The 27,510-nt window shown below is 39.1% G+C and overlaps 1 protein-coding gene across 1 annotated transcript; it reads right to left on the bottom strand.

Annotated features, from left to right (window-relative positions):
- Positions 1-11,721: 11,721 nt before the first annotated feature.
- On the bottom strand, positions 11,722-19,112 carry LOC115720819 (protein argonaute 4). Its single transcript, XM_030649994.2, has 23 exons — positions 18,686-19,112; positions 17,291-17,539; positions 16,987-17,192; positions 16,684-16,893; positions 16,442-16,578; positions 16,257-16,354; positions 16,090-16,187; positions 15,790-15,952; positions 15,574-15,690; positions 15,339-15,446; positions 15,145-15,207; positions 14,921-15,034; positions 14,663-14,828; positions 14,443-14,555; positions 14,223-14,360; positions 13,981-14,108; positions 13,671-13,736; positions 13,228-13,291; positions 13,039-13,150; positions 12,866-12,939; positions 12,583-12,677; positions 12,463-12,494; positions 11,722-12,287 (listed from the first exon to the last, which is right to left on the bottom strand). The coding sequence occupies exons 2-23, from the start codon at positions 17,534-17,536 to the stop codon at positions 12,112-12,114; spliced, it is 2,724 nt and encodes a 907-aa protein (XP_030505854.1). The 5' UTR covers positions 17,537-17,539; positions 18,686-19,112; the 3' UTR covers positions 11,722-12,111.
- Positions 19,113-27,510: the final 8,398 nt, after the last annotated feature.

Raw genomic sequence — 27,510 nt, 5'->3', positions numbered from 1 at the left:
CTGCGATAGGGTTGACCGACCGGGACCTCTCGCCTAGTGGATCGCAGCTCACAGGGTTTAACGGGACGACGCTAATCCCGATGGGAAAAGTCAGGCTCCCGGTTACCCTGTGCCCAGATACCCTCCAAAGCACATTCAAGTATTGCACCTTCGTGGTGGTAGACTGTCCAACAGCCTACAACGCAATCTTAGGTCGACCGGCCCTCGTCGACTTTGGTGCAATAACCTCAATCCGACATCTATGCCTAAAATTCCCTACCCAGGAAGCCGGAGTCGGAACGGTGAGGGGAAATCAAGGAGAGGCCAGGCAATGTTACAATGTTGCCACCCACTTGCCAGTACTCATGGTCCGGGGGCCCCCTGAGATAGAGAAGGCTGAAGAGGACGAGTTGGATCCTCGCATAGGGTCCGAAAGGGTCGTAGAACCAATAGAGGACGTCGAAGAAATACCAGTGTGCGACGACGACTCCACCAAAGTACTCCGGATAGGGAGAAGCCTGGATCCGGAGGAAAAAGATAAAATAATAAAAACACTGAAGGGCGCCATCGATATTTTCGCATGGCGCCAAGAAGACATGACCGGCATCAGCCCTCATGTCATCACCCATGTACTCAATGTCAACCCGGACATGCCCCCTGTCCAGCAAAAGAGACGCCCACTCGACTCGGTGAAAGCCGAGGCCTTAGAGAAAGAGGTGGATAAACTTTTGTCCAATGGCATGATCCGCGATGTATACTATCCGGAATGGCTGGCCAATCCGGTCCTGGTGCCCAAGCCGAACGGGACCTGGCGGGTTTGTATAGATTTCACGGCATCTAAACAAAGCCCGCCCAAAGGATCGCTTTCCGCCGCCCAGATCGACTCGTATGGTAGACGCCACGTCCGGATTTAAGCCGCTCGTCTTTCATGGATGCCTATGCCGGGTACAACCAAATAAAAATGCATACGGCGGACTGTGAGTGCACTAGCTTCGTGACCAGATAAGGGGGTATACTGTTACCTAGTCATGCCTTTCGGACTGAAAAACGCCGGAGCAACCTATCAAAGAATGGTTAACCGGATGTTTAAAAGCCTCCTGGGACAAAACATGGAGGTATATGTAGACGACATGCTCGTCAAATCCAAAGCATGCAACAGCCATGCAAACGACTTAGAGGAATGTTTCGAAGTCGTCCGGAGATACGGCATGAAGCTCAATCCGAAAAAATGCACCTTCGGGGTCAAGTCGGGAAAATTCCTGGGCTTCATAGTCAGCCAAAGGGGGATCGAGGCGAACCCGGAGAAAATCCAAGCTCTCCTGGACATGCCATCCCCCAAGAAACATAAGGACGTGCAGAGTTTGACCGGAAAGGTAGCCGCACTGAGCCGCTTTATCTCACGGTCCACGGACAAGTGCATACCCTTCTTCAATAAACTGAAGAAATGCCAAAAGTTCGAATGGACAGATGAATGCGAGGAGGCATTCAAAAGGTTAAAAGACCACATGGCCAAACCTCCTATCCTATCAAAACCCGTCCTTGGAGAAGACTTGTTCCTTTACTTGGCCGTCTCCGAGCATGCGGTCGATCTTGCACCGGTCGGGAGGAAGAAAAATTCAGCACCCCGTGTACTATGTTAGTAAGCGCATGGTAGGGGCCGAGACAAGGTACCGGTTATTGAAAAATTAGTATTACGCCTCCCGATGGCATCAAGGAAGTTGAGACCATACTTCCAAGCCCATCCGATCGTAATCTTGACCAATCATCCACTCCGCAAGTTCTCCGAAGCCTGAAGCATCCGGAAGGCTCCTCAAGTGGGCGATGGAGCTGAGTCAGTTCGACTTACATTACGTGCCCCGGATTTCCATAAAAGGCCAAGCCTTGGCGGACTTCATCACCGAATGTAATGAAGCCGAGGCGACAGCCAATACACCGGAGCCACCCATCCCCACTTGGAGAGTATTTGTGGATGGAGCTTCTAATGAGAACGGTTCAGAAGCCGGAGTGGCTATGATATCACCTACTGGATTGCGGCTCCAGGCAGCACTCCGATTCAACTTCACAGCTTCGAATAATGAAGTCGAATATGAGGCCCTGATAGCAGGGCTAAAATTGGCTAAAGCTGTAGGAGCCAAGAGGGTGGAAGTCTACAGCGATTCTCAGCTGGTCGTAAACCAAGTTTCCGGAGAATACCAAACTCGCGGCGAAAGGATGGCCGCGTACGTAACAATAGTCCGAGAACTACTCCACGAATTCACGGACTATAAAATAGAAAGAATCCCCCGAGAAAAGAACGTTCACGCGGACTGTCTGGCTAAGTTAGCCTCGGACAGCGAAATCGAAGAGCTGGGGGTAGTACCAGTGGAACGCTTGGCAGAGCCAAGCATCAAAATAAAAGAGACCACACAAACGGTTGGGCAAGAACCCAGCTGGATGGTCCCCATCATAAAGTACATAACCACGGGTGAGTTGCCCCAAGAGAGGGCACCGTCTCGAAAGATTCGCATCGTGGCTCATCGTTATGTAATGATGGATCAAATTCTCTACCGGAGAGGACTCAGCATGCCTTATTTAAGGTGTGTATCGGACCCTGAAGCTAGACAAATCATGCTGGAGGTCCATGAAGGGTTCTGTGGAGATCATACGGGAGGACCCAGCCTCTCAAAGAAAATATTGAGGCAGGGGTACTTCTGGCCAACAATGAAAAAAGATTGTATAGACTATGTCCAAAAGTGTGACTCGTGCCAAAGGTACGCGAACATACCGAGAGCTCCTCCAAATGAGATCACTTTGATGACCAGCCCCTGGCCCTTCGCGGTCTGGGGAATAGATCTCATCGGGTCTCTACCTACGGGAAAAGGAGGGGTAAAGTATGCAATAGTAGCAGTAGACTACTTCACCAAGTGGACAGAGGCTGAGCCTATGAAGACAATAACTGCTAAGAAGGCGTTGGACTTTGTTGTCAAAAACATAGTGTGTCGATACGGCTTGCCTCACAAGATAGTCTCAGACAATGGAAAGCAATTTGATTGCGAGGAATTTACTGAGTTTTGCAACCAACACGGAGTGGTAAAAAGCTTCTCCGCGGTAGCCCGGCCTCAAACAAACGGCCGGGCGGAAGCGATCAATAAAATCCTAAAGGTCACCTTGAAAAAGAAGCCGCCGTCCGTAAAAATAACCGGCCTAAAGAATTGCCAAGGGTATTGTGGGCCTACCGGACGACCCCCAGAACCACAACCGGTCACTCGCCGTTCTCAATGGCGTACGGTTGTGAAGCAATGGTCCCGGTGGAAACATTATTCCCATCCCACAGGAGGACGACTTATGATCCGGCCACCAATCGGGCCCTGCTCCAAGAGGCTCTGGATCAAGTCGAAGAACTCCGGGATGAGTCCCAAATACGGATGGCTGCTTATCAAAAGAAGGTGACCAAGTATTTTAACTCCAAGGTTAAAAATAGAAAATTCGCTATTGGGGATATGGTCCTAAGAAGGGTTTTCCCAGCCACCCAAGAACCGGAGTGGGGGTACTTGGACCAAATTGGGAAGGACCATATGAAATCGAGGACGAAATCGGTTACGGCACTTACAAACCGAAAAGAATGGACGGAACTACCGTCCCAAGAGCCCGGAATGCCGATCACCTCAGAAAATATTACCAGTAGCGAATTAAACTTAGATTTTGTTCAAAGGGTTTGTACCGTCCAAATGTATGCCTCCTCTATATTAAATAAACTGAGTGCCTTAAAAACAAAGTTTCTATGCCACTCGTGGGGGTACTAGGGTATACCGCACGGACAAACAAAAACAAACTAAGTAAAATATCCCGACCCAAAGGGCGAGGTCAATCTAAGTAAAAATATCCTGACCCAAAGGGCAGGTCAATCTAAGTAAAATATCCTGACCCAAAGGGCAGGTCAAAAAATATGCGCAAAAATAAAGAGCATAAGTATAAAAATCCTGAGCCAAAGGACAGGTTAAAATACCTAAGTGTGACAAATAAAGATCGCATATATATAAGAAAAAAAATATCCTAGCCCAAAGGGTAGGTCATACACATGTAAATGGCCCGGGGACAGGCCTTAAGATATAATTGTCTCCCTTCAAATAAAAGCCGCCGCCTATATGTAAATTGTTCTAAGGCGGCGGCAAATATGTACAAACAAAAAAAGAGTTATAAGAAGAACGGGTAGAATGCGGGTCAATAATACGGCGGCTCGGTCGGCCGCGGAGGAAGACGAGGTCCAATCCGTGCCTCAAGCGCAGCATCAAGCTTCTTCTTCTTTTCCCGAAATCTGGCAATCATTTCCTCGGGTTTGGGATAAAAAGTAAGCTTGATACTCTGATCATTGGTGGCCCAAGCCATGTAGACACCATCATCAAAGCGCTTCGGGCACCGGGCGCAGGAAACAGGAGAAAGGAGCTCGGCCCTCTTGGCCTTCCTGGTAGACTGATCTTTGTAATCCCTAAGCTCCTTCAACTCCGCAGCTAGAGCGGCCTTGGATTCGATATCCGACTGGTGAGTCTCCTCTAGAGACCTCACCTTGGCGGCCATTTCATCCAAAGCCTCCCTGGCCTCCCGAAGATCTCGCCTGGCCTTCTCGACAGCCTCGGTTTGAGCCCTTAGTTCCTCCTGATGATGGGCCTCCATCCTGTCTCTCCGCTGGGCCTCGTCCCGGATCATGGCCTCCGCCTGAGCCTCCCTCCGGTGGGCCTCCTCTTCCTTGGCCTTGGCCGCTGCCTCCTGGCGCTCGGCAGCCTCCTGGTAGATCTGCCTCTCCGCTGTGAGGTCTTGGAGGACCTTCCTGACGTCGTTCATGTCCCCAAAGTCGGACAGAGCGAAGCCATGGTTTATGATGTTCCTGGAGAGGCGACCAGCCTCAGCAGCAAGCTGAACCATAACGAGGTATAAGGAAAAATTTCTCAAAGGAAGAAAACAAAATACAAACAACAAAAAGGAAATGCAAAAAATTTCAAAGTACTTACCACTGTGAGAGAATGGCTGAGGTCCTGGACCTGGAAGATAGAGTTCAGGGAAGCACAAGTGGAAAACCGCTTGGGCGCGCAACGTGTAAGCTGAGAAGCGAACTCACCGGTCATCTCCGCGGCAAAGGGAGCCAAAGTGGGCCCTAGGAGGGGACGGAACCAGTCCGTTAAGGGGTCCAGATTGAGGTTCCACGGATCATGATAGTCCGGGTGGTTGATGCTCGCCTCAACCTCAGCTCAAAGAATCCTCCTAAGGGCCTCCACTTCGGCATACCCCCGGGAGTACTCGTCCATAGCATAGTTGTGTTTGGCTATGCGAAGCTCCTGCCTCACCTCATCCCCCGGAATCGGGGTAAGATCAATGTGGGGAGGAGCAGGATTTTCCTCCATCGGGGAAACCCCGCCGTCTAGGCCATGAGCAGGAGTGTCGGCCCTCCGAGGCGTCTTCGGCTCGTCCTGGGCAATCATCTTGCCCTTACGCTTGCGAATCAGAGCCACTTCAGGCTCCTCCTCGTCCTCCTCTGCTACCACTGGAGGGGCTTGAGGCTCTCCAGTACCCTCAACGGCTTCCTCCGAGAAGTCCCACCCTTTCCCTTGGCCTTCTCCCGGAAGCACCTCCTCGTCATCCACTAAGTCAATGGTTTCGGGGGGAGCGCCGGAAGGAACCTTCAAGGAAGGAGCCGGGGGAGAGGGGTGAAAGCCGGAGGAGCCACGGGAGTATGAACCCCGCAAGCCGTTCCAGGATGGCATCCATGGAGGTACCTGTTCCAATAAAATAAGCAAGTGTTAGAAGTTCTTGAGGAACCGCTTATAAAAGATGCAAAGAAATAAGCTACTCCTACCCGAACTTCCTAATTCGGCCCTAGCAAAGTCCCGAACTTTGATGCCGGCGCATCATCTCCAAGATAACCGTCCGAGGGCCGAAACCACCGGACGCTATGTAAGCCGACGGACCTAAGGGAATAGGTTCGGAGGGCGGAGCCCATCCGGACTCGACCTAGGTAATCTCCTAAGTTCGTAAAATAAAATTCCTTCAAATGATCCCCCCCACCGGGTCGACGGCATCTTAAACCTACGGAGACGCTCGTCGAACCCTATGGGCCTATGACTGGTATATTCATCAACGGAAGGAACATAGCGAATTATCAAGGGAGACTTACCACCGGCACCTAAGTGCTAGCACGGGAGCACCCGAGTTTGGTTCGGGGGTGAAGGCTGAGGCCGGGACGTCTGAGTCTCAGAAGAACCTTCAAGACGAAGGGGCCTCCCGGCGGAAGGGCCCCCACTCTCTTCGAAGTATCTTGTCAAAAAATTTAGCCTCGGACTTCCCGCCAATGGCTTGGCTCCTTCGCACCACCGGACTCCCCACGCGAAGCCCTCTCCCGCAGGTAGCACGGGCCTTAGAATACGCCTTCTCCTGGGCCTTCCGGTAGAGATAATCTTGGTACTTCTTCTCTGCCGTAGCAATGAGCTCATCCCGGAAGGCCTTCTCCGCAACCGGCGCCCTCACATTGGGGCAGATGACCCGTGAGAGGTTGGAGTCATCCACGGATTGATGAGAAAGGATAAGTTTGGCCTTCCTACAATTCTCCGTGGTGACCAGGCCCCCGACATCAAGATCGGCATGGTCGTAGGAGGCGAAGGCTTGGGCCCTTCGAAGGAAAGCCTGAGTGGGAAGCGTCCGCTGGTAAGGTGGGATCCGCACCCACTCCGTGAGAAGCTCCGGGTGGTCCACGGCCCTGAACCCGGACGAGAAGAAAAAGCGGTGGCGGTACTCCTTAACATGAGTTCTGCCTATTATATGGAACCACCCCCTCGTTAGCAGGGTGGATCCGAACCCATAAAAACCATCCTTAAGTTTGTCCCCTTTCTTGGGGACGGATACAAGTTCATAAAAATATAAAATTTCCGCCGGCCGGGAGACCCTCGGCCCACGGGCGGTGTAAAAAATGAATAAGCCTGAGAGCAGGCGGTAAGCTTGAGGAATAAGTTGGTATGGCGCAAGGCCGACAAATACAAGAAAATTCACAAAGTAATCTTGGAGCGGGAGCATGGCACCGGTCATCAAATGGGTCTGACTCCAAGCCCCGAAGCCCTCATAGTTGTGGTTAGGCGTCTCCGAGTCACGAGGAGGCCGGTGGAAGGTCCCCGAGGTGGAGGGTTTGATCCCAGCCACATTAATAATGTTCTCCAGCTGGTGAGGACAAGTCAGGGTCGATCGAAGCTCGGCCGCTTCCCAACCAGTTGCACGGGACTTGTACCCCTCCTGGGCAACGGGTCCCAGAGAAACCTCCTCCAGGGTGGCCATGCTTTTCCCTTTCTTCTTCGAAGATTTCGAGCCGTGCGTACATTTTATGTTACCGAGAAAAACAAAAGGGAAAAAGAAAAACCCAAAGAAGCTAGGTCCCATACCAAACCCTAAATCAAGAAAAGGGAGTGGGGGTCCCCTAACCGCCGGAAAGAGGCCCTCCGGACACGTGTCACCTGGGAAACTCTGGAGAGAATCCCTCAACAAGTGTCGGGTGCAGTGAAATCGCAGAAAGTGGTTTCGCAAAAAGAAAAAAAAAAGGAGAGAAAAGCCATCCTATGCCCTAAGCAACTGTTAAACGAAGAACACATGGCCCTCTTCAAACAGAACTGTATAACTACAACAGGGGCATGATAAATGGCGATTCTACAACTAATGCAGTAAACATAAAAAAAAAAAAAAAAAAAAAAAAAAAGAACTCGAAGAACTTAAACACTCACACACCCAGAAGCCTCTAAGTGCGAACCCAGAAAACGAACGAAGTAAATATAAGCATGTTATTATCTAAGGATGCAAGAAACTTACAGTCGATCGTTGAACTGGAGGAACTGAAAGGTGGTTGAGTGAGAGTTGAGAAGCACTGGCAAAATCAAACACTGGAAAATTAAATGAAGTGTCTGAGTATTAAGATAGTTCGTGCTACTTCGAGAAATTTTCTCTCTAGGAAATTCGAGCAGAAATGGCAAGGAATGGAAAGTAACCGAAATGAAGGAAAAGTGGTGGCTTTTATAGGCAAAATTGCATGAGGAACAGGCGTCTTCACCTACCAATCGCACGGTGGGGGAAACGCACGATTCGAATTTCCAAAGATCAATGGACCAGATCAATTTACCATTAAGGCGGTGGAAACGTTTGAGTATCCGTCTGACACCATCAATGCGCTGCATCAATCATGGGGCGTGAAACGAATCGACCTCTGCAAAAGTGAATCGCTGCATTTAACGCCATTATCAGACACATCTCCACGCGCCCCCAAGTCGTATCAGAAGACCGAGGAGGCGGCTGGAAACATTCCTGCAAAAAGCATATCGCTGCATTAAATGACATCATTTAATTTGCCCCCACGCGCTCGAGGCTCGAGCTAGGGAAACGAGGGGTCAACCGGAGACACTCGAACAAGCCTTGGTTTATTTTTACTAAGTAAACAAGGCTTGGGGGGTAAATGTTGCTCCAAAATTCGCCCAAAATACGTGGACCAGTCGAGAGGGGACACGTGGATCAGATAACTTGGAAAGATTTGCTAAGTCTTTTTATGCCACCAGGAAGCGCTATTAGCATGGGTCCCGGAGGAGACACCCGGAGTACAAGGTATTCCAGGAAGCTAGTATAGCATGAAGGCTCTCCGGGATGTGTCAGGTCTCTCCCGAGAAATCAAGTCGCATTTAATGCTGCATGGGAGGAAGCGTGTTGGGACTGTAACACGCAATAAAGTCTGACCAAGACAACCCCCGAACAAGCAGCCGCTACAAGAATGATCATTTAAGTCTAGCGACGGCTACTCTGCGAAGAGTCACGTCAATCACAAGACAAAAAGGACATTCTCCATAAAAACCCTACAGCACCTAGGGATTTGACCATGCATCACCCATGGTATATTCATCGGAAATGCCCAACTTTATGGATACTTACAGACACATGTGTAAGAACAATTCTAGGGATTACCCCACCAAAACACTATAAATACCCCCTCAAAGCTCATTTAATGGGGTCGAGAATCTTGGTTGCAAAAGAGCAGGAAGAGAAAAAACTCACCAAGAACATTCTCTGTATTTAAGAGAAAAACATTCTCTCAAGTGTAGAATCTGTATTAAATACATCCATTAATAGCAGTGGCTCGTGGACTAAGGCTCATTAACGCCCCAACCACGTAAAAAGTCTTCATCTCACTTTCTTACAGCTCCTATTATAATTATATTTTAATAGTTGCCGAAAACCTCGGTCAACAGAAGTGAAATGATAATTTTCTTCGAGCTTGGCTTAACACGATAAATGATAGAGTGCTCATTTCAGTAATTATATTAGTTAACTGAAATATCATTTACAAGTAGCTTAGTATTTTAAGGATAAAATACATTGAAGGTACAACGGTAAATTTGTCCCTACTTGATGTAGATCATCTATAGAGAATTTTAGATTATTTAGATTGAAACAATAGATTATTCATAGCGTATCTATATTTAGTATATAGAGCGTTCTATGTAATCAGGAGTGCAATTCTAAATCTATAGTTGAGTCATGAGGAATTAATAAGTTAGGAAATTTACTTGGTAAATTTTGGATCTACTTATTGGGAGCTTGGTTACATAGGCCCATGATTCCCTCACTAACTGGGATAATGTTGTTTTGTAGTCTCAATCAATTTATTTTAATTAATCAATTAGAATTATGAATAAGACTATGTCTTGTTTGTGAATTTTACCACGGAAGGGTACAATTGAGAAGCAAAGAGAATTTAGGGTTTGTTTATTAATTAAGAGACTTTGTAAAGTGTAATGTTTTTTTATCAAGAAGGAAGGAACTTCATTAATCACAAGCAATTACACAACAACCACAACAGACAACTCGGCCAAACACAAGCTAATTATAATATATTTTCTCTATATATCTCTTCTCATGATTTTTTAGGTTCCTTTTTTTAGCAATTTGTAATCTATAATACACTATATTTTTAATATCCTGTACAATTTTGGAAGATGTACTCGAGTAGTTGTTGAAGATGCAGTTGTTCCTATTGATCCATAAGTTGTATATCATAGCTGCCAGAATCGTCGGATGAACTTTATGCCATTTTTCCTTCCTATTATGTAAAAGCCAACTTTTCCATCTTTGAAAATCAGTTGGCCATCTTCTTGTCCCCAGCCAGTTACATACATGATCGAGGACTTGTTGAGAAAGGCAGCAGTCAAAAAATAGGTGATAGTTAGTCTCAGCTGCTGGACCACACACGGGACAGTGACTGCTTTCAAGGGCTATCTGAAATTGAGCGAATTTATCCCGAGTTAACAGTTGGACATTGATCGCTTGCCAAAAAATGAATCTATGCTTCGATATGTTTAAAGTGCACCAGACACTCTCGCTGAATTCAAACTAAGTTTGGGGCAGCTTGCTGTTGTATAACAGATTGGCTTTACTTTGTAAGGTCTAATTAATAAATAAGTTAAATGACAATTTTTTTTATAATTAATTATAATTATTAAATATATTAATTTGATATTTATATGGTTAGAATTAAAATATGGTATTTGTGAAGAAAAAAAATAAGTTCTTAAATAAATTGACAAAATTGAAATCCTGTAGGGCTCACATTAGATTCGACCACTTAAGGATTAAGAAAGCCAATTTTTTTTTTTTTTTAATTCTATTTAATTCTAAACCTAACCATCTCCATATAAATAGAATATAATGACCTTTGATTCAGACAATGACTATAGACTCTCTCTTATCTGACAAATCGAATAAAAAAGAAATCTATTACTTTCTATCATTATTTTCGAATTTCTCTTGAGATTTCTTCATAGAAATTTGTGCTCTTTAGTTTGAGAATATGCCCACACATGTTAAAGCAATACTTAACATAGTGAGGAAGATTGTGTAGTTCAAACTGTTAACTGAAGGAGATTTAGGTCTAGATCTTGATCATACTCTAAAACATAAAGGATCAAGGGTTAGAGATCTGATTGGAATGAGTCATACTATTCGACTACTGTTAACGCATATTTTTTTTAACTAAATTAATAGTCTTTTTTCCAATAAATGTACCACAAAATTAAATGGGTTTAATGTTTATGTTTCATCTCGTTGAAATTAATGATTATTTTCTGACCATTTTAGTGTTGTTATAGTAGTTCTGTCTTTGAGTGTGAAAAAATGGAAGTCTCGTTTTTTATTCCGTCTTTACAGTGTAAGAAAAAAAAAGCATGAACGGTAAAAATGAAAATTTTGTCGTGACAATATAAAAGTAAATATTAAAAATCAAACTAATATGAATCATTTTGTTATATATTGGATGCATGCATGCAGCGATAGTCTATAACCCCAGAGATTTATTGTATCATAAACTTCAACACAATCCAGTAATAATGGTGCCTAAACTACAATACATTACGTAACTAAATTAAAGCACAACAAACACTAGAAAGAGTATTCCCAAAACTGATTACCGTTAGATTTTACCCCAAAATGTAAGTTTTTATCATACAATCCATTTTAACTGCAAGTTTCCCTTTTACTGCTTTGTACAGTCTGGTTGATACTAATCAGAACAATTTCGCTAAATGAATAGTTTAAAATTCTCCTTGTAAACAAAAAAGTATCTACTGGGAAGTAATTTGGAAATTAATAGTTGGATAGGTAGTTAGGCAGAAATAACAGCTGGATGTTTAAGCAAAACCCATTCGATTTACATTATAAAAGAAGAATAGAGAAAATAGAATGTAATACTTTAAATCCTTTTTCCATGAAGAAACTTAGTCATTAAAATACGTTTCATGAAAATCCAACACAACAGCTGCCATAAAACCAGGCTCCATCAAAACACAGCACAGCCATCAAAACAGGCTATACTAAAAACATGGACCTAACAGATATAGAGCCACGGTAAAATTCCAAGGTTGGCACTACTACATGCTTAACATAGATAAAATATCAAAGCACTAAACTTAACACACCAAACAGTAATTACCTAGTCTGCATATCACTAGTCCTAAACAAGAGACCAACCACAAAATTAACAAAACACCAAAGGTAAGGTCTTCAAGTTCAGACATGCAGAGGTTCCCATAGGAAGGACCACAACAAAAAAACGAAACTAATTACATAAAAGATTAGGATTTGGAAGCTTCAACAAAAGAACATGGAATTGGAGACATTTTCCTTCAACCTAGGGAGTTGAGGAACAGGTGGAACTCCAGCTGAGGACAGCCCACCGTGGCTAGATGACGTCTCGGAACTGTCCTCAAACTTCATAAACTGACCAACCTGTGCAGCCGCCAAGTGTGCATAACAAATAGGGGCAACTGCAAAAGGAAAAAATAAATTAAACTTTTCAAATGGATAGAAAGGTGGGAGACAAATCTGGTGTAATGGTCCTTGTCATATGGTCACATTATTTGTGGAAGCAAAAACGTCAGAGCAAGCTACACCTATTTTGAGTAATTATAAACAGGACCACAAAAACCTCAAAAACCTTACCTACAGAAATGGCAGTTGTACTCCTCTGGTAACTGCAAGAATGAGAAATATAATTCAGTATCGAGTTTAATGCCAGCCAAATTAGTTAACGATAAGCTATCCTGGAGAATATTGACTTACACATATGATAGAGAATGTACGAGCTCTTGTAGATCATCAGCTGAAAAACCCACTTCATCTAACAGAACATGATAATGAGTGGGCCTTGTAGTACCCTTTTCAGAAAAACAATTAAATAAGTCAATCTAACAAGACAACGAAGCAAGAAGATTAGTATATTATTACATATAAAGCCATTTTAGATATGAATCCTTTTGATAAAATAAATCCTATGATTAAGCAGGTTGGAACTTAATATCAACAACGAAACATGAAAAAAAAAATTTATCCACAATCCACTTACAATCATGCCAGCATGAGCACAGAGGTAAAAGTCATTGTTCTTTGGATGACAAATCTTGTTGTCAATAATGGTACCTGAAGAAAAAAAAAAGGTGAGAAGAATTGTTATTTGAATAAAAAGAGAAGATATGGTTTATTAGCATCATGAAGGTGAAAATAAAAGATATGGTTTACCAGGTGGAACATTGTCTGGAGTCGACTGCTGGAAAAACTTTGTATGATGATTTTTCTGAGCAATGATAACCACAAACTTGGGATTCCAAGTATCATCAAGAAACTTGCACGCCTGCAAGAGCATTAGAAGTCAACATAATTTCAAAGTTGAGCACGTAACTTGCTGGAAAAAGGCACAGAACTAGATACCTCAATGATTTGATCCAGTTCGATGTTCAAAACTTGATTGAACTGCGATTCACTGACCCCATCCCTAATTCAATTCACAAAAAGCCATTAGCAAATCATTTCAGAAGGACTGCATACATGAGTAAACATAGGTAGACAAGTCTGTATAAGAGAATGAATAGTGAATTTACAACAAGTTTCTTAAAACAAAAAATCATACTATCAACTAAAAGCAAATCTTGGATCCAGTTCCAGACCAAAATTTAAAAATGATAATAAAGCTAATTGAACTGTACCCCTGCTTGGATCTTTAAGTTATCATTTTTATCATTTGGCATAATATATAAATACCTTAATTCAGCTAATTTTAATGAAGATTAATTAACCTCTGTTCAATGGAAATTGCTTCAATTTAAAAGTATATTGTAGTGATACAATTCTATTCATAATAATAAATACAATACCTAAAAATGATGATCTGATCAGGCTTTCGTTTAGCTGAACTCGTAAAGAAGTCAACTAAAAGCTCCCTGAAAATGAAGGAAAGTGTATCACAAAGACAGTATTAAATAATATAACAAAAAATAAAGAGATAGAGCCAGCATGAAGCTCAATAAAGAAAGAAAAAGTCAATTTTCATTCAAACATATTTAATAGACTTTCATTCATTAATCAGTTAGGTTTGCATACCAAATGAATAGATTATACATATAGGCAATGTCTCTCAGAGAGGGGGATAACACAAGAAGTAAATCTATATAGACATGCTACTACCTTATGATGCCTTCATCATCTTTACCAGCTGGCTTAAATAATGAATCGATCATTTCCACCTTAGGTGACTGGGTACGAACAGAAGCCCTGTAACGTGAAATTGAGGGCCAATTTCTAGAACTAACAACCTGTCAATAAAGAGGTCATCAAAGTATCAGCATCTGAAAACTAGCACTTTCTCTGACAAGTCTTAATAAGCTACAGAATTGAACAGTTGCACTACACAATCAAATCAACATTACCGCTGCAATTGATGGTATGTCAGACTGCCCTGGAGATCCATGTGAAACATCCATCCCAAGGATGAGAGTGGGACTTTTGGAGACCACTGGGATCATTGAATTACGTTCAACAGCTAAAAATGAGTTCAACCCACCTAGCTGCAAGGATTGAGAGCATGGAAAAGCATCATAACCAAAACCAAAGATATTAAAGGAATAAATAGTGTTAATCAACAAATACCTTTGCATTAATCTTTAATAGAACATTTGTAATGTATTGATCATTGACCCTTTGGGGAGCAATGCATTGAGTCACAATTCCAAACTCTGAAAGGTTCTTCTTTTTCCATGGGCCTGGGAGTTCATTAAAAAACAAACATCAGTAACATTCAAAATGGGGAAAACAATAATCCTTGCAAATTAAATATAAAATAAAGAACTCAAGAGAACAATAATCTAACCATAAAGATCACAATTTTTCCTCTCTGGAAGCAAACAAAGGAGAAAATCTGGAGCCCCAGGAAGTTTTGACTGTATCTCATCAAACATTTTCTCCACGCGAACCACAGGTGGGGCACGCCTGAACTGTCCACCCTCTTGAAACACTTCAAAAGGAGGTTTCATCAACTGTCAAAAATAAATCCAACAACGATAATCAATTACTTAATTGCCACCACCAGCTCAGAAATTCTTAAAACACTGTAAGAAAACCAACTTACAATTCCCTTCATCTCTCCACATTTTATCAGTGTTTGCACAAGGTTATCAATGTCACATCGTGCATTGAAGTTAACAACAGCCCACTTGTCTATCTTCGTTGGCTGTGCTAATTTCTGCAAATTTAAATATAAAACAAACATAAAATTCCTCATTTGTTAGAAGTAATACATAAACCAAATTTAAATATAAAACAAACATAAAATTCCTCATTTCAACAGCCCACCTTGTTGTTGAAATTCCATTTACCATTTCGGGGAAAGAAGTCCTCCCCATTACCAGCTTTCAACTGTGAGGAGAAAATACAAATTAAAGGCACAAGTCACAACATAATTAGCTATTAGTAACAAGAGCTCATGCTAACAACTATAGATTACTTGACCAAGAAATCAATATAAATATATATATATGTATATAGACCTTCGGAGCAGGCAGAACACGGCCTTCCACCTGAGTGAAACTACTATTAATAGAAACACCACAAGTGCGCAACATAGGTTCAGCATCATAATCACTGCGCTTGAGAGCCTGGAACCAAGTACAAAAAACTTGAGACAAATCTAGCATGTCTTGAAGATAATAATGATTGACACAAGAAACTTAGAATAAAATCTTGCATGTCTTTTTGAAAATAAGACTTATAGAATAGACTTACACTAGACAAGACTTGCATCCTCTCATGAGGCTTCTGTCTAGATTTCTCAACCAGTGAGGATCTTTGAAATGTGGACAAAGATTTCGTGTAACGCTGCAATGAAACCAACGTGCAGAGCTAGCAAACACAAACAGACACTCTGTTAGAATGATATAATAATGTTAACACCGAAAAAAAAAACAATATTTAACAACAGCTAGAGCATTCTCAAGTAACCTCAACAGGGAAAAATGTTGGACGTTTAGGTTTCCCAACATTAATGCAAGGCAGATCTCCAGAGTACTGCAAATTTATATTACGTTGATTTACAAAATAATCATAGACAGTCATTTCTACTGGTTCACTGTCATCACCCCCTCCTCTCTGCTTCAATGAAAATCTGATAACAATCAAGCATGTCAATTACATCCAACAAAAAAAAATAAAAGAGGGGACAATAAACTTGATAAAATGAAGCACAAAAGCAGAAAGACACAATAAAACAAATGAAAGCGTGATTAAAAAAAAAAATCATACGTTTGTTCTCTGCATGGCTTCTCGCTCAGACCAGTAATCTTGTATTCAGTATTAGAGGGCTCAACTTTGATCCTCAAATTTTTGAGTGTCCGTTTAGCCTGTTTTCAAAGACAAGATGAGCAAAAAAAAAATAATACAAACACACTAAATATACAAATGTTGATTACCTTGGCCCAATCAATCCTATAAGGATCATTCACATTTTGATTAGAAATTAAAAAATCTACAACTGGCCCAGGTTGTATGATCATCGTTGTAGACACATCTAAATAGAGATGAGAGATAAATGTGAGCAAACCATAAAAAGAAAAGCAACTTTTCAAAGATCATAAAAGAAAAAGTAAAGATGAACCTATGTTTAAAGACAATCCTTCCTGGGCTGTCCTAAAACTGGAATGAAATCCTCTGCACCCAAGAACTCCTTGACCAACATCAACGAAATTTTTTGGATCATTATGAAAAAAAGATTGGCGAACAAGTAGACATCCCCTGGAACAACTCACTTATGTTAAATGTCATAAATTAATGGATCAAATATCACACCAAACTACAGAAAGCTCCTTACAAAATGGAAAAACAACATATTTCACTTACTGCCTAGATGCATGTTGTCTTAAAATTATATCCAGAACCCTTAGAGCTTCCTGAGAGTTTTCAGTTTCTTGACCACGCAGAGCACTAGCAATAGCCTGCATGGGAATTTTAGCAGCAAAGCTAATTTCCACTTTAAATGTTTTGGAATGGAATTGGCGCCTCAATCTCTTTCTGTCACCCTCAGCATTAGGGCTCTGACTACCATTTACTCTGAACCATAAATTTTTTACATGAATCCTTTATAAAAGGAACTAATAAACAGAAGAAAATAAGCTCCAAATAAGTTGAAAAGAGCAAGGCTACCTGTCGGATGATACATCATCAAGTACAACAGTGAATTCAAGTTTATTTCCAGGAAGAGGCCCAACAGTGAACAGACTCTTCTCACCATCATAAGCAAAGTTCTTTCCGCCTAAATCAGACTTATAGGTTTCATGGAGCCTGTCTATGACTTTCCGCCCAACACCCTTAGCGTCAACAGGGCGGCCATCTTCGTAAAACAGGGCAACCTACTCATTCCATTCATAAATCAGTCAAAATTGTCTACAGTACATAAACAGAATGATAAACAAACTGGCTCAAATCTACAAAAGAAAGATAAACTTACACTATAATGAAAAAATTGATCCTGCAGATTACTGACTTTCACTTTGAAATGATTGGTTAACAGCGGTATCTTTTGCCCCTTAGTTCCAAGATTGCGTCTGGCCATTGGAAGACGGGCAGGTTTCTTCTTAACTGGCTCAATAGCCTGTTCTGACTCAGCCTTGATTGGAACAATGTCTGGTGGAATAACAGGAGGTGGAGGAGGCAATGCCTCCTCTGTTCCGTTTCCATCATCGGAAGATCCCATTTCCTGTGCACAAAGCACAAAAATAAACATGCAAGCCAGATTCAGAAAAAAGGCAGAAGTTCAACGAAGACAAAAAGGAAGAAAAAAAAAACTAAGAACCAACAAACATGCAAAATGAAAAACTGAAGAACAAAATTCCAAGACAGCAAGGAAAAATAAGGAATAACCAAAAATTATGACCAAGTAACAATTATAAATCACACCAAACCAATCACATATAGTACACCATACATGTAGAAAATAACCAGTACGGACAAAAACACTCGAAACAAATCTACCTAGCACGAGGCAGGATTTTCGGACGAAAGAAGTAAACTCGATTCTACACTACACATGCAATTTACAAAATGATATACATAAAACTTCCACATAAAATCAACTACAGAAGTAAAAGAAACAATATACTTACACCAAAATAAGCATGCGAAGACCAAAACCCTTAAAGAAAAAATGATGATAAAAAGTACGTAATGAAAAATACTCTCATCTCAGACCCATAACAACCACAGCCATCTAACAGAAACTAAAACCCAAGTAACATATCAAAATGATAAATGAAAACGGGAAGAAAATATTTACATGCAAAGTAGCAAACACACGCTCGAAGTATATTTACCTTAAAAAAATCCAAAAGAAATCTCTCCAAAAAGTGTGAGTTACCAGAGTAAAGCAGATAAATAACGCAGAAAAAAACCCACAATATAAAATTAACGAAATAGGGAAAAACCCTTAACGAGGGAGAGCAACAGTTCTGGGATTCTGGTAACCACCAATCACAAAACACAAAAACGTGATGAACAACAGAGAAAACACGCTCCGTCAAAGCCAATGCCCCAAAATAAAACCAGTAAAAGTCAAACGCAAAAGCAATGTGCCATCAATCAAAAGCAAAATAATAAAAAATAAATAAAATAGAATCCAAACCAAAAGGGAACAAAACCCAACTACCAAAAAAACTGAAAAAAAAAAAAATCAAAGAGAACAATTGCAGAGAAAACAAAACTATTCTCACTGGACCTGAGAAAGGCAAGTATAAAAAAAGTACAGAAAAAACGAAGCTGAAAACAACCCAAAAACGAACCACATTGAACAGTTGACCCTAAAAATTAAAAAATCCATAAGAGAAAAGAGAAAAACGAGATTGTATACCTGAAACACAGAAGAGAAGCGAAGGAAGAAACCCTAGAAACTTGAAGCGATCTCTGTTTCTCTCTCTATAGCTAATTTTCTCTCTCAGAAAAGAAAATTGAAGAGTGAGTGAGAGAGAGTGATAACAGTGGAGCTATGTAGTCCCTTCCGTGTGTCCCCGTTTTAAGTGCTGTGAAACCCCTCAAGTATCACACTCTACAGTTCGTAAAGTCTAAAAACCATTTACCCTCTGATCAACGGCCAAGATTTAATAAGCTCAATAAAGTAACCGCATTAATTGCTACGGTTATTTCTATGTAAACTCCACCTCTTCTTTTTTATTATTATTTATTTATTTATTATTATAGGTAGTACTAATTTATTTATGTCTACGCTCACGGTCACAGACAATGACAGTCACGGTGACCCAAGCGCACGCACACAAATTTCGCTGCTTCGCAAAAATATGGTTATGCGGATCAACTATGCCCCTCCTCGGGCGCAGATTTTTCTATTTGACGATTTTAACCTTCTGAAATTAATAGTACGGATATGGTGGCGTGTCGGGAGAAGAGAAACGAAAAGTTAGTGGTAGTTTAGTCATTTTACTATCGTGTTGTTGCGTGGGGCCCGCGTGTTTTATCTAAACCAGAACGGATAACTCAAAAATAATGCTGAGAATTTAGTTTCAAAAACTTTTGAAGAAAAAAAAGAAATTAGAAAATATTAATTAATAAAGAATAAAAGATTTATTTAGAATATTGATGACGTATATTGGCTGTGACGTTAATTTGTCACAGCTTTTTTGTGATTTTTGTTTTTGTTTTTTTTTTTTTTTTTTTTAAGTAAAAGGAGTTTGGTTTAGTGTGACCTTTCCATACACTTGTCAATCAAAATCAATTTGGTTTAGTGTGACCTTTCCATACCTTAAACAAGAAATAAATTTCCACATAAATATTTCCACAAATTTTATCTCTGTTTAAAATGTATCTAAAAAGTTTCCAATATTAAAAATATTTTGTAATAAAATAATAATTATGATTTGGAAATTTTTAAGGAAAGAATATTGAGTTTTTTTTTTTTTTTTTGCAAAGTGAAAGAATATTGAGTTTGCTTTATCATATGGGAAATTTGAAATTATATGCATATTAGGGATTAAAATTGGTATCCTAATCTAAAACTATACATAATTTGTAAAATGGGATAACTTTTACTTAAATCCAATTTTACCCCCCTCATTTCTAAACTCTCTCTCTCTCTCTCTCTCTCTCTCTCTCTCTCTCTCTCTCTCTCTCTCTCTCTCTCTCTCTCTCTCTCTCTCTCTCTCTCTCTCTCTCTCTCTCTCTCTCTCTCTCTCTCTCTCTCTCTCTCTCTCGCGTTTGAAATTGCACCACCACGATTCTCCACTCGAACGAAGAACCCACCGAACCCACCACCCCACGGAGGGAACCCATCCACTGAGCACGCGACGAGCCTTTCCCCTTTCGATTTTTTAATTTTTTTTTTCTTATTGATTATGGTGAAAATGTTGTTAGTTGATAGATTTAGGTTGGATATGTGCATTCTTGATTAGATCTAGGGTTAGATGGAGTAGATCTAGGGTCTGTGATCTTTCTGGGCAACAAAATCTGATTTTCTGGTTTGATATGAGCTTGAAGATGAAGGCCTGATGCATGGCCCGATGTAGGGCCGATGTAGGGCCCGATGGTCTGATGCCCATTTTGGATTTTTAAAATTTTTTTTTCTATTTATAGGACTGGCCCGATGGGCTCGATGTAGGGCCCGATGGTCGGCCCGATGGTCAGATGCCCATTTTGAATTTTTTTTAAATTTTTTCTATTTATAGGACTGGTCCGATGGGCCCGATGTAGGGCCCGATGGTCAGATGCCCACTTTATTTTTTTTAATTTTTTTTCATTTTATAGGACTGGCCCGATGGGCCCGATGTAGGGCTCGATGCCCACTTTAATTTTTTTTTTTTTTATAACAAAGAGAGAAGAAGAGAGTGGGGAGGCGGTAATGTAAATGGGGGTATTTTAGGGATATTCTAAAATGTGTCATATCCCACAAATATTAAATGTTATGTGTTTTAAAAAAAAAATATTAAGATCATATTTACACATAACAATATTTTTAAAATAGCTCAAAAAGTAAAATATGAAAAATATGTGTTTAAATTATGCTTATCAAGTGAACTATAATATTTTTTTGGGGCTTTTTTATTTTTATACTTCAAACTAGTTTTTTTTTTACATTTTTACGAAATTTTATAGAAACTCCTATTGCAACTAGCGCTGCAACCTAAATTACAACAAAAAATCGTATAGAAATCCCTATTGCAACTAGCGCTGCAACCACTTTAGAAACTCAAACCGTAAATTTGAAAAAAAAAAAAAGGTTAAAAAAATAGTATATGGGGTAATTCCCTTATTTTATTTTTTTTTAGGTTTGGTTTCAGATCTATTATACATCATAACTAGGTTATGTTTGCAAATCACATTTGGAAGATCTTCCTCAACCTCTCCTCCCTTTAGTTCAAACTGCTAAGGTAAGGTATTTAAAATATAATGACTTCCTTCATGCCTCAAAAGGCCACTGTACTTCAGCCACTTGGAGAAGCATTTTGTGGGAAAGAGATCTACTCCTTAAAGGCCTCATCTAGAAAGTGTGAAATGACAATTCCATTCCAGTTATTGGCTCTTCCTAGGTTATCAATGTTGGGCCTCTCAAATTCAAAGATGGCACCTCTTCTCATAACTCTTTGGTCTCACACTTCATTCTAGACAATGGATCTTTGAACGTTGATCGCCTAAAGATTACTTCGATACTAATAATGTGGAATATATCCTTAAGGTTCCTACTTGCTCCTCTATGGAGGACACTCTCATTTGGGATTGTCACCCCTCAAGAATTTTCACTGTTAAGTCAGCGTATCATCTAGCTAAATCCTTGGTCTCTTCACCCTCTCCCTCTTCCTCTAACCCTGCAGCTTATAAAACCTGATGGAAGTCTATTTGGACTATGAAATTCCTTCCAAAATCAAGTATTTTAATAATAAAGCTTACCATCATGTGTTACCCTGTAATACCAATCTTTTCCATAAAAAATCTATCTCTCACCCCTATTGCTCTCTTTGCAATGGCCAAAAATTATGAAACGATTACGCATGCCATTCTAGGGCGTACCAGAGCTAAGTCCATATGGAAACACACTAGTCTTCACTCCTTCTACTCCACAAATAGTCATTATGACATCAAGGATTTTTCACTATGAACTTTTGATACTCTACATAAGGATCAACTTCCTCTTCTATCTGGCATCTGTTGGATGGCATGGAACCAAAGAAACAAGGCTATCTTCAACAAGCCTTCCCAAACTTTTATAGATATGGAACTTTTTGTCTCTAATCTTTTGTAAGATTACAGGGAAGTTCAAATACGTGGCTCCCATTGGAATTCAGAGGCCTTTGCTCCCCCCGACCGTGATGATCACCATCAAGAATTGGATAACACCAAGCTTCCTTCTGATGGGATGTTCAAACTGTTGGAAATTATTTTACGAGGATCTAGATTTACTACCAAGTATGTTTGATTAACATCCTAATATGAATTCTAAAACAATGAAATAAACACATAAGAGTTTAAGAAAACCTTACAGTGGGTGCAGTGGAATAATATGACTCCTTCCATTCAGATCTCTAGCCCTTGATTCCTTTCTGTAGCAGAGCATAATCAAGATCTGAATCTGGATCTTCTTTTCTCCTTCTTTGATGCAGAATTTCTATAGTCTTACATACTATGATTGAGGTACCACTTGATGTGTGTGGGCACTACTCATCACTCAAAGGTTTCGAAATTTAGAGAGAAGAAAAGAGAGAGAGGGGCGTGTGGCATTTTCTCTGAGGGAAACAATATGTGAAGTTGTAAATTTCCTGAAGCCAACACTTTCTATTTATAGAATTTCCTCTAGGTTTAGGTTAGAATTGTATGGCATTAAAATAATAAAAACTATAAATGGTAATTTCTTGTGCATAGTGGGCGGCCATACAAAGGGATTGGACCTCACTTTGCAACTTTCCCATTTTGTTATTTTCCATTCCCATTTTCTCAAAAATGTCAATTTTCCAATTTAAGCATTTAAATGCCAATTCTAATTATTTAATAACTTAAAAATAATTATTAAATAATATTGTCATTTAATATATTTATTAATTTAGACATATAAAGTCTCTTAATCAATAAATAAACCTAGAATCTCTTTTCTTTACAATTTCGCCCTTGCTTAGTGAAAATTCATAAAATAGACATAGTCTAACTTTAGAATTATAATTGATTAATTAAAATCAATTAACTGAGTCTTACAAGCAGTATGGTCTCAACTAGTATGGGGACCATGGGTCTATATAACCGAGCTTCCAATAAGTCGAACCGAATTTACCAAGTAAATTCCCTAACTTATTAATTCCTCATTGAATCCACACTTAGAACTTAGAATTGCACTCTCAGTCATATAGAACGCTCTATATGTTCCATGATATAGACACGTCATTAGTTATCCATTGTTATAACCCTAATGTGATCAATGATCCTCTATATAGATGATTTATACTGTAAAGGGATTAAATTATCGTAACACCCTACAATGTATTTTATCCTTAAAACACTTAACCCTGTATAAATGATATTTCAGCTAAGTGAAATGAGATCTCCACCATTTATTTTCGTTTGGTTAAGCTCGAAGGAAATTATCCTTTACTTTCTATTCGCCAGATAGAAGCTATAGATTCCATATTTATGTTAGCGCTCCCACTCAATTGCACTACCGTGTTCCCAAAATGTACGTATCACCCTGACCCAAAAGTAGGCTTAACTAACAAATCAAAGAACACGAGTAACACTCTTGAGATTGAACCCAACCATATCAGGATTAAGATCATTTGATCTAGGATCAACAGGTAATATTGAATTAAATAGATATTATAGTAAATTTTAATATATCTACTCAAAGTTCAATATCGGTCCCTTCCGATGTATACTCCATACATCCGATACTGGTAAACTTTGCCAATGTCCTGGAAAGGACATAACACTTTTCCAAGGTGTAAGAATACCTATCGCTGATTATACCATGTCAGTCTAAATCCAGTGTTCTGACAAATCAGGGAATAAACTTTTGAACATATAATTAAGATTATATTCAACTGTGCTAACAACACTATAATCTTTAACAAATTCATATGTTTTGGACTTAAAAAGAATTCATACATTATATACATATAATCATGAAATAAATCACGTGAACCATGCAACATAAAATGTTATTTCTGATATTTATTAATAAGTAAATCTGATTATATTGAAATGAGTTTTATTTAGGGCACAAAACCCAACAAACTCCCACTTGCTCTAATATAAAACAAAAAGTGCATTTCAAATAATCATTAACACCTTGATATACAAATCAAGTGTAATAGTAGTAAACTCCTCGTAATAGGATCTGATAGGTTGAATTAAACACAACCTCTTCTCCACCATTACTCTTCCTTAATCACAAAATCCTTGATAATGTGAAATTCCTCTCTATATGTCTACTCTCTTGGGATACTGGATTCTATACTTTTGGCAACTACTTCTTGGTTATTCAGGATGTAACACTAGTAGTTAAGGCAAGTTGGAACGGTGCCACAAATGTATAGAACTTTCCTTAGACTGAATAAGTACCTTTCCTGCAACTTTAACATTCAGTCTCTCTCTGGTAGACTAAGAGATTTCAGATAGGTTTTTACACTTCTCTAAAATCACTACTCCACTCCCAAAGTAATCACCATCTTATCAGCAGACTTTCTAGCACACAGGGAAGTCTCGAAATCTGATGTGGTGTAGTCTAAGAGTTTCAAAACCACCCTTATTGACTAACATATAGTTCCTCTTCTTAATCTTAAGATTTACTTGATTGTCTTCCAATGTTCCTCTCCCTGATTTAATCTGATACTTACTCATTACTCCCACTCAACAGCAGGTGTCTGGTCTAAGGCATACTAAAGCATATCTGAGACCTCTCACTGTTGATTTAAGAAATTCCTTCATGGCTTTATCTTCTCTGGAATAGTTGAGACTTTTCCTTAGATAAATAAAATCTATGTCTAAGAAGTTGTGAAGCTTCTATAGATTGCCATTGGAAAGAAAATGCTTCAGCATCTTATGCTTGCATTAGAGTAAGTAATTACCAGGTATACCACAAGCCATAGGTTTAGATAAACTCAAACCTATAATACTAGGAACAGGAAGTTTTGTTAAGTCCATTGAATAGACTTATTAACGAAAATTTCCTTTCATGTCCTTGTAACAGAAAACTTTAGGTTACTCCATGTGAATGGATCAAACCATAGTTCTATTGGCTTTCTTCTTAGTTTCTTATCTTGACAATCCATTACTTGTTTAAACTCACAATGGATTTTAATCACTAGTGTCTTCCAAGTCATAAGAAGAGTGAGTTCCTAGAAACTCTCCCACTACGACAAGGTACCGTGAACTATGTCTAAGAAAATTAAATGGTATTGACCTCTTCGGTTGTGTTAAGACAACAGAGGCAGTGGGATCATCTTGTAACGAATAAGATGATAGAACACTTATGGAATCAAGAAAAATTATCTCCTTTATTTGCTACTTTATTTTCAGACTTAGTCATTTTCTTAGAAAAGTAGTATTTGTTTGAACAAACACTTTCTTATCTAATGACTATGGGATGGTCCACCCCTAATCACTTAGAATAGCTAACAAACATGCAAACCAGGGTTAGCAGTTCTAGCTTTTCTTTAGATTTCGATTAGGTCATCCATGAATCTAGTAATGATTTACATTAAGTATACAACCATTACATCATTCTGAAATTATATTACCATAGAAGGATTTAGGCAACGACTAGTAACTAATTATCAATATGCAACTTGAATTTCTGGGGAGGTAAGTTTGGATATAATTCAAAATCAAATTAATGATCGTTGAACTGCATATCTGCTAACTTTTTCTCCACCCCTATCAGTTCGCAAGATCTTTAACCACTTACCATTGCTAAAAATTCATGAAATTTTTCAAACATTTCAAATTTCTTTTGCATAAGGTAAAATCTAGAGTGATCGCTTTAAGAATACAACGAAAACTCATATCCACCCCTGAATGTACATCCATCTACGAATGAGAGGATTATACTTTCAGTGGATATAGGCATATTAACTCTTTGCAGAGAATGATCTTGTCAAAACCACTATGAACAAGATACAAATGTCATAGATTTATAAAATGTGGTTGTATCTTTTAGTTACAACAAATTTAGTTACATCAAAGAGTTCTTAGAATAGTGCAAGTGGATTCTGGTCACAGAATACTAAACTCATACAGTTTAAATCCATTGATAGAAAATGGTTATTAAACACTTGTGAAAGTATAACTGTATAATTAGTAATTCTTTCTTGGACCACCACTACTAATCTAACTCTAAGTTGATTTGCCCATACAAGTAGGAGATTTCTAAGATTGAGGATTTATATCATTTTGGGATAGAATTTCGGGAATATAATCATATGCTTCATTTAATTTCTTAAGAGAAAATATGAAATGACTTTATATGATTTATAGACCATTCATCCAATGATATGTTATAGAGCTAATAAGCTAAGAGGAATTAGGATAATTTCGTTTTAAATAAGAATCCAACGATGCTCCGATTAGCGAGAGTCAAAGTAATCTTATTTATACAATCTTCTTGTTTCATATTGTAAAATACTAGTCTAAGGTGTCATCAATTGATGAACAGCTAGATGTTACATATACAATATTTATCTTTCGAGATCTAACACTATTATGTTAGTCTAATGGTGAAAATCCATTAGGGATTTATCTCATTAGAAAAACAAACCAAGTTAGACCAACAATGAAGATTCGAAATTAAACTACAATTTAATAACAGAAAATAACATGGTTCAATACAAATTCATACACAATTCAGAAATTATTAAGCATATAGCAAGTAGGAATGATAAGTGAAAATACTAAAACATACAATCCTAAATAATTTCTAAGGTTTTCAACAAACTGATATCAGTGTCCCGTTTAGGCGAGAGTCAAAGCTACCATCCATTGAATAGAGTTGTCAGCTCATTTAAAATGATCAACATTCAGCAACCTTTTATTCGATCAAGATGTGAATCCGCGTTGTCCCGTTTAGGCGAGAGTCAAGGCTATTCTATCTTATGAGCTTCCACTATTGTTTCATATTCTTGCAAGTCTTATACAGTCGCCACCATTAGGGTGATCATAACTATATAAAAAACTTACAAGATTACTTATCTTTCGAGATTAAACGGTGCTAACTTGCTAATGAGCGTTCCTCCATTAGGGAGGATTACTCACTAAAATAATAGTTATGTAAAACCAACAATGGAGATCGAATATCCTTATAATAATAAAGCTCATTATTTAATGAAGGTTGTATTTTCTTCTAATATTTATTTTAAATATATATTTATTTAATTAAAATTTCCAATTTAGAATGAAAAATTCTAAATATAAATTTTAATTTAATATTTATAAATTATACTTAGATGGATATGAAAATAACGTGAATTATTTCCATCTTAGTAATAATTTCCATAAATATTTAGAAAATTATTCAATTTAAGTTGTTTCAAAATTAATTTAAATTAATTTACAACTCAAATTTAATTTTCTATAAATATATATTGCATTTCGAAAAATGAAGTGTATAAGAATACTACTTTCGAAAATGCTTTAAAATAAAATAAAAATAAATCCTGGAAAATTACTCTAATTTTATGTTGGCCCAAAATT

The sequence above is a fragment of the Cannabis sativa genome, chromosome 2 (assembly GCF_029168945.1).
Source record: "Cannabis sativa cultivar Pink pepper isolate KNU-18-1 chromosome 2, ASM2916894v1, whole genome shotgun sequence".
Classification (NCBI taxonomy): domain Eukaryota; kingdom Viridiplantae; phylum Streptophyta; class Magnoliopsida; order Rosales; family Cannabaceae; genus Cannabis; species Cannabis sativa.
The sequence above is the reverse complement of the archived record's forward strand: the minus strand, read 5'-3'. Positions and strand labels throughout refer to the sequence as shown.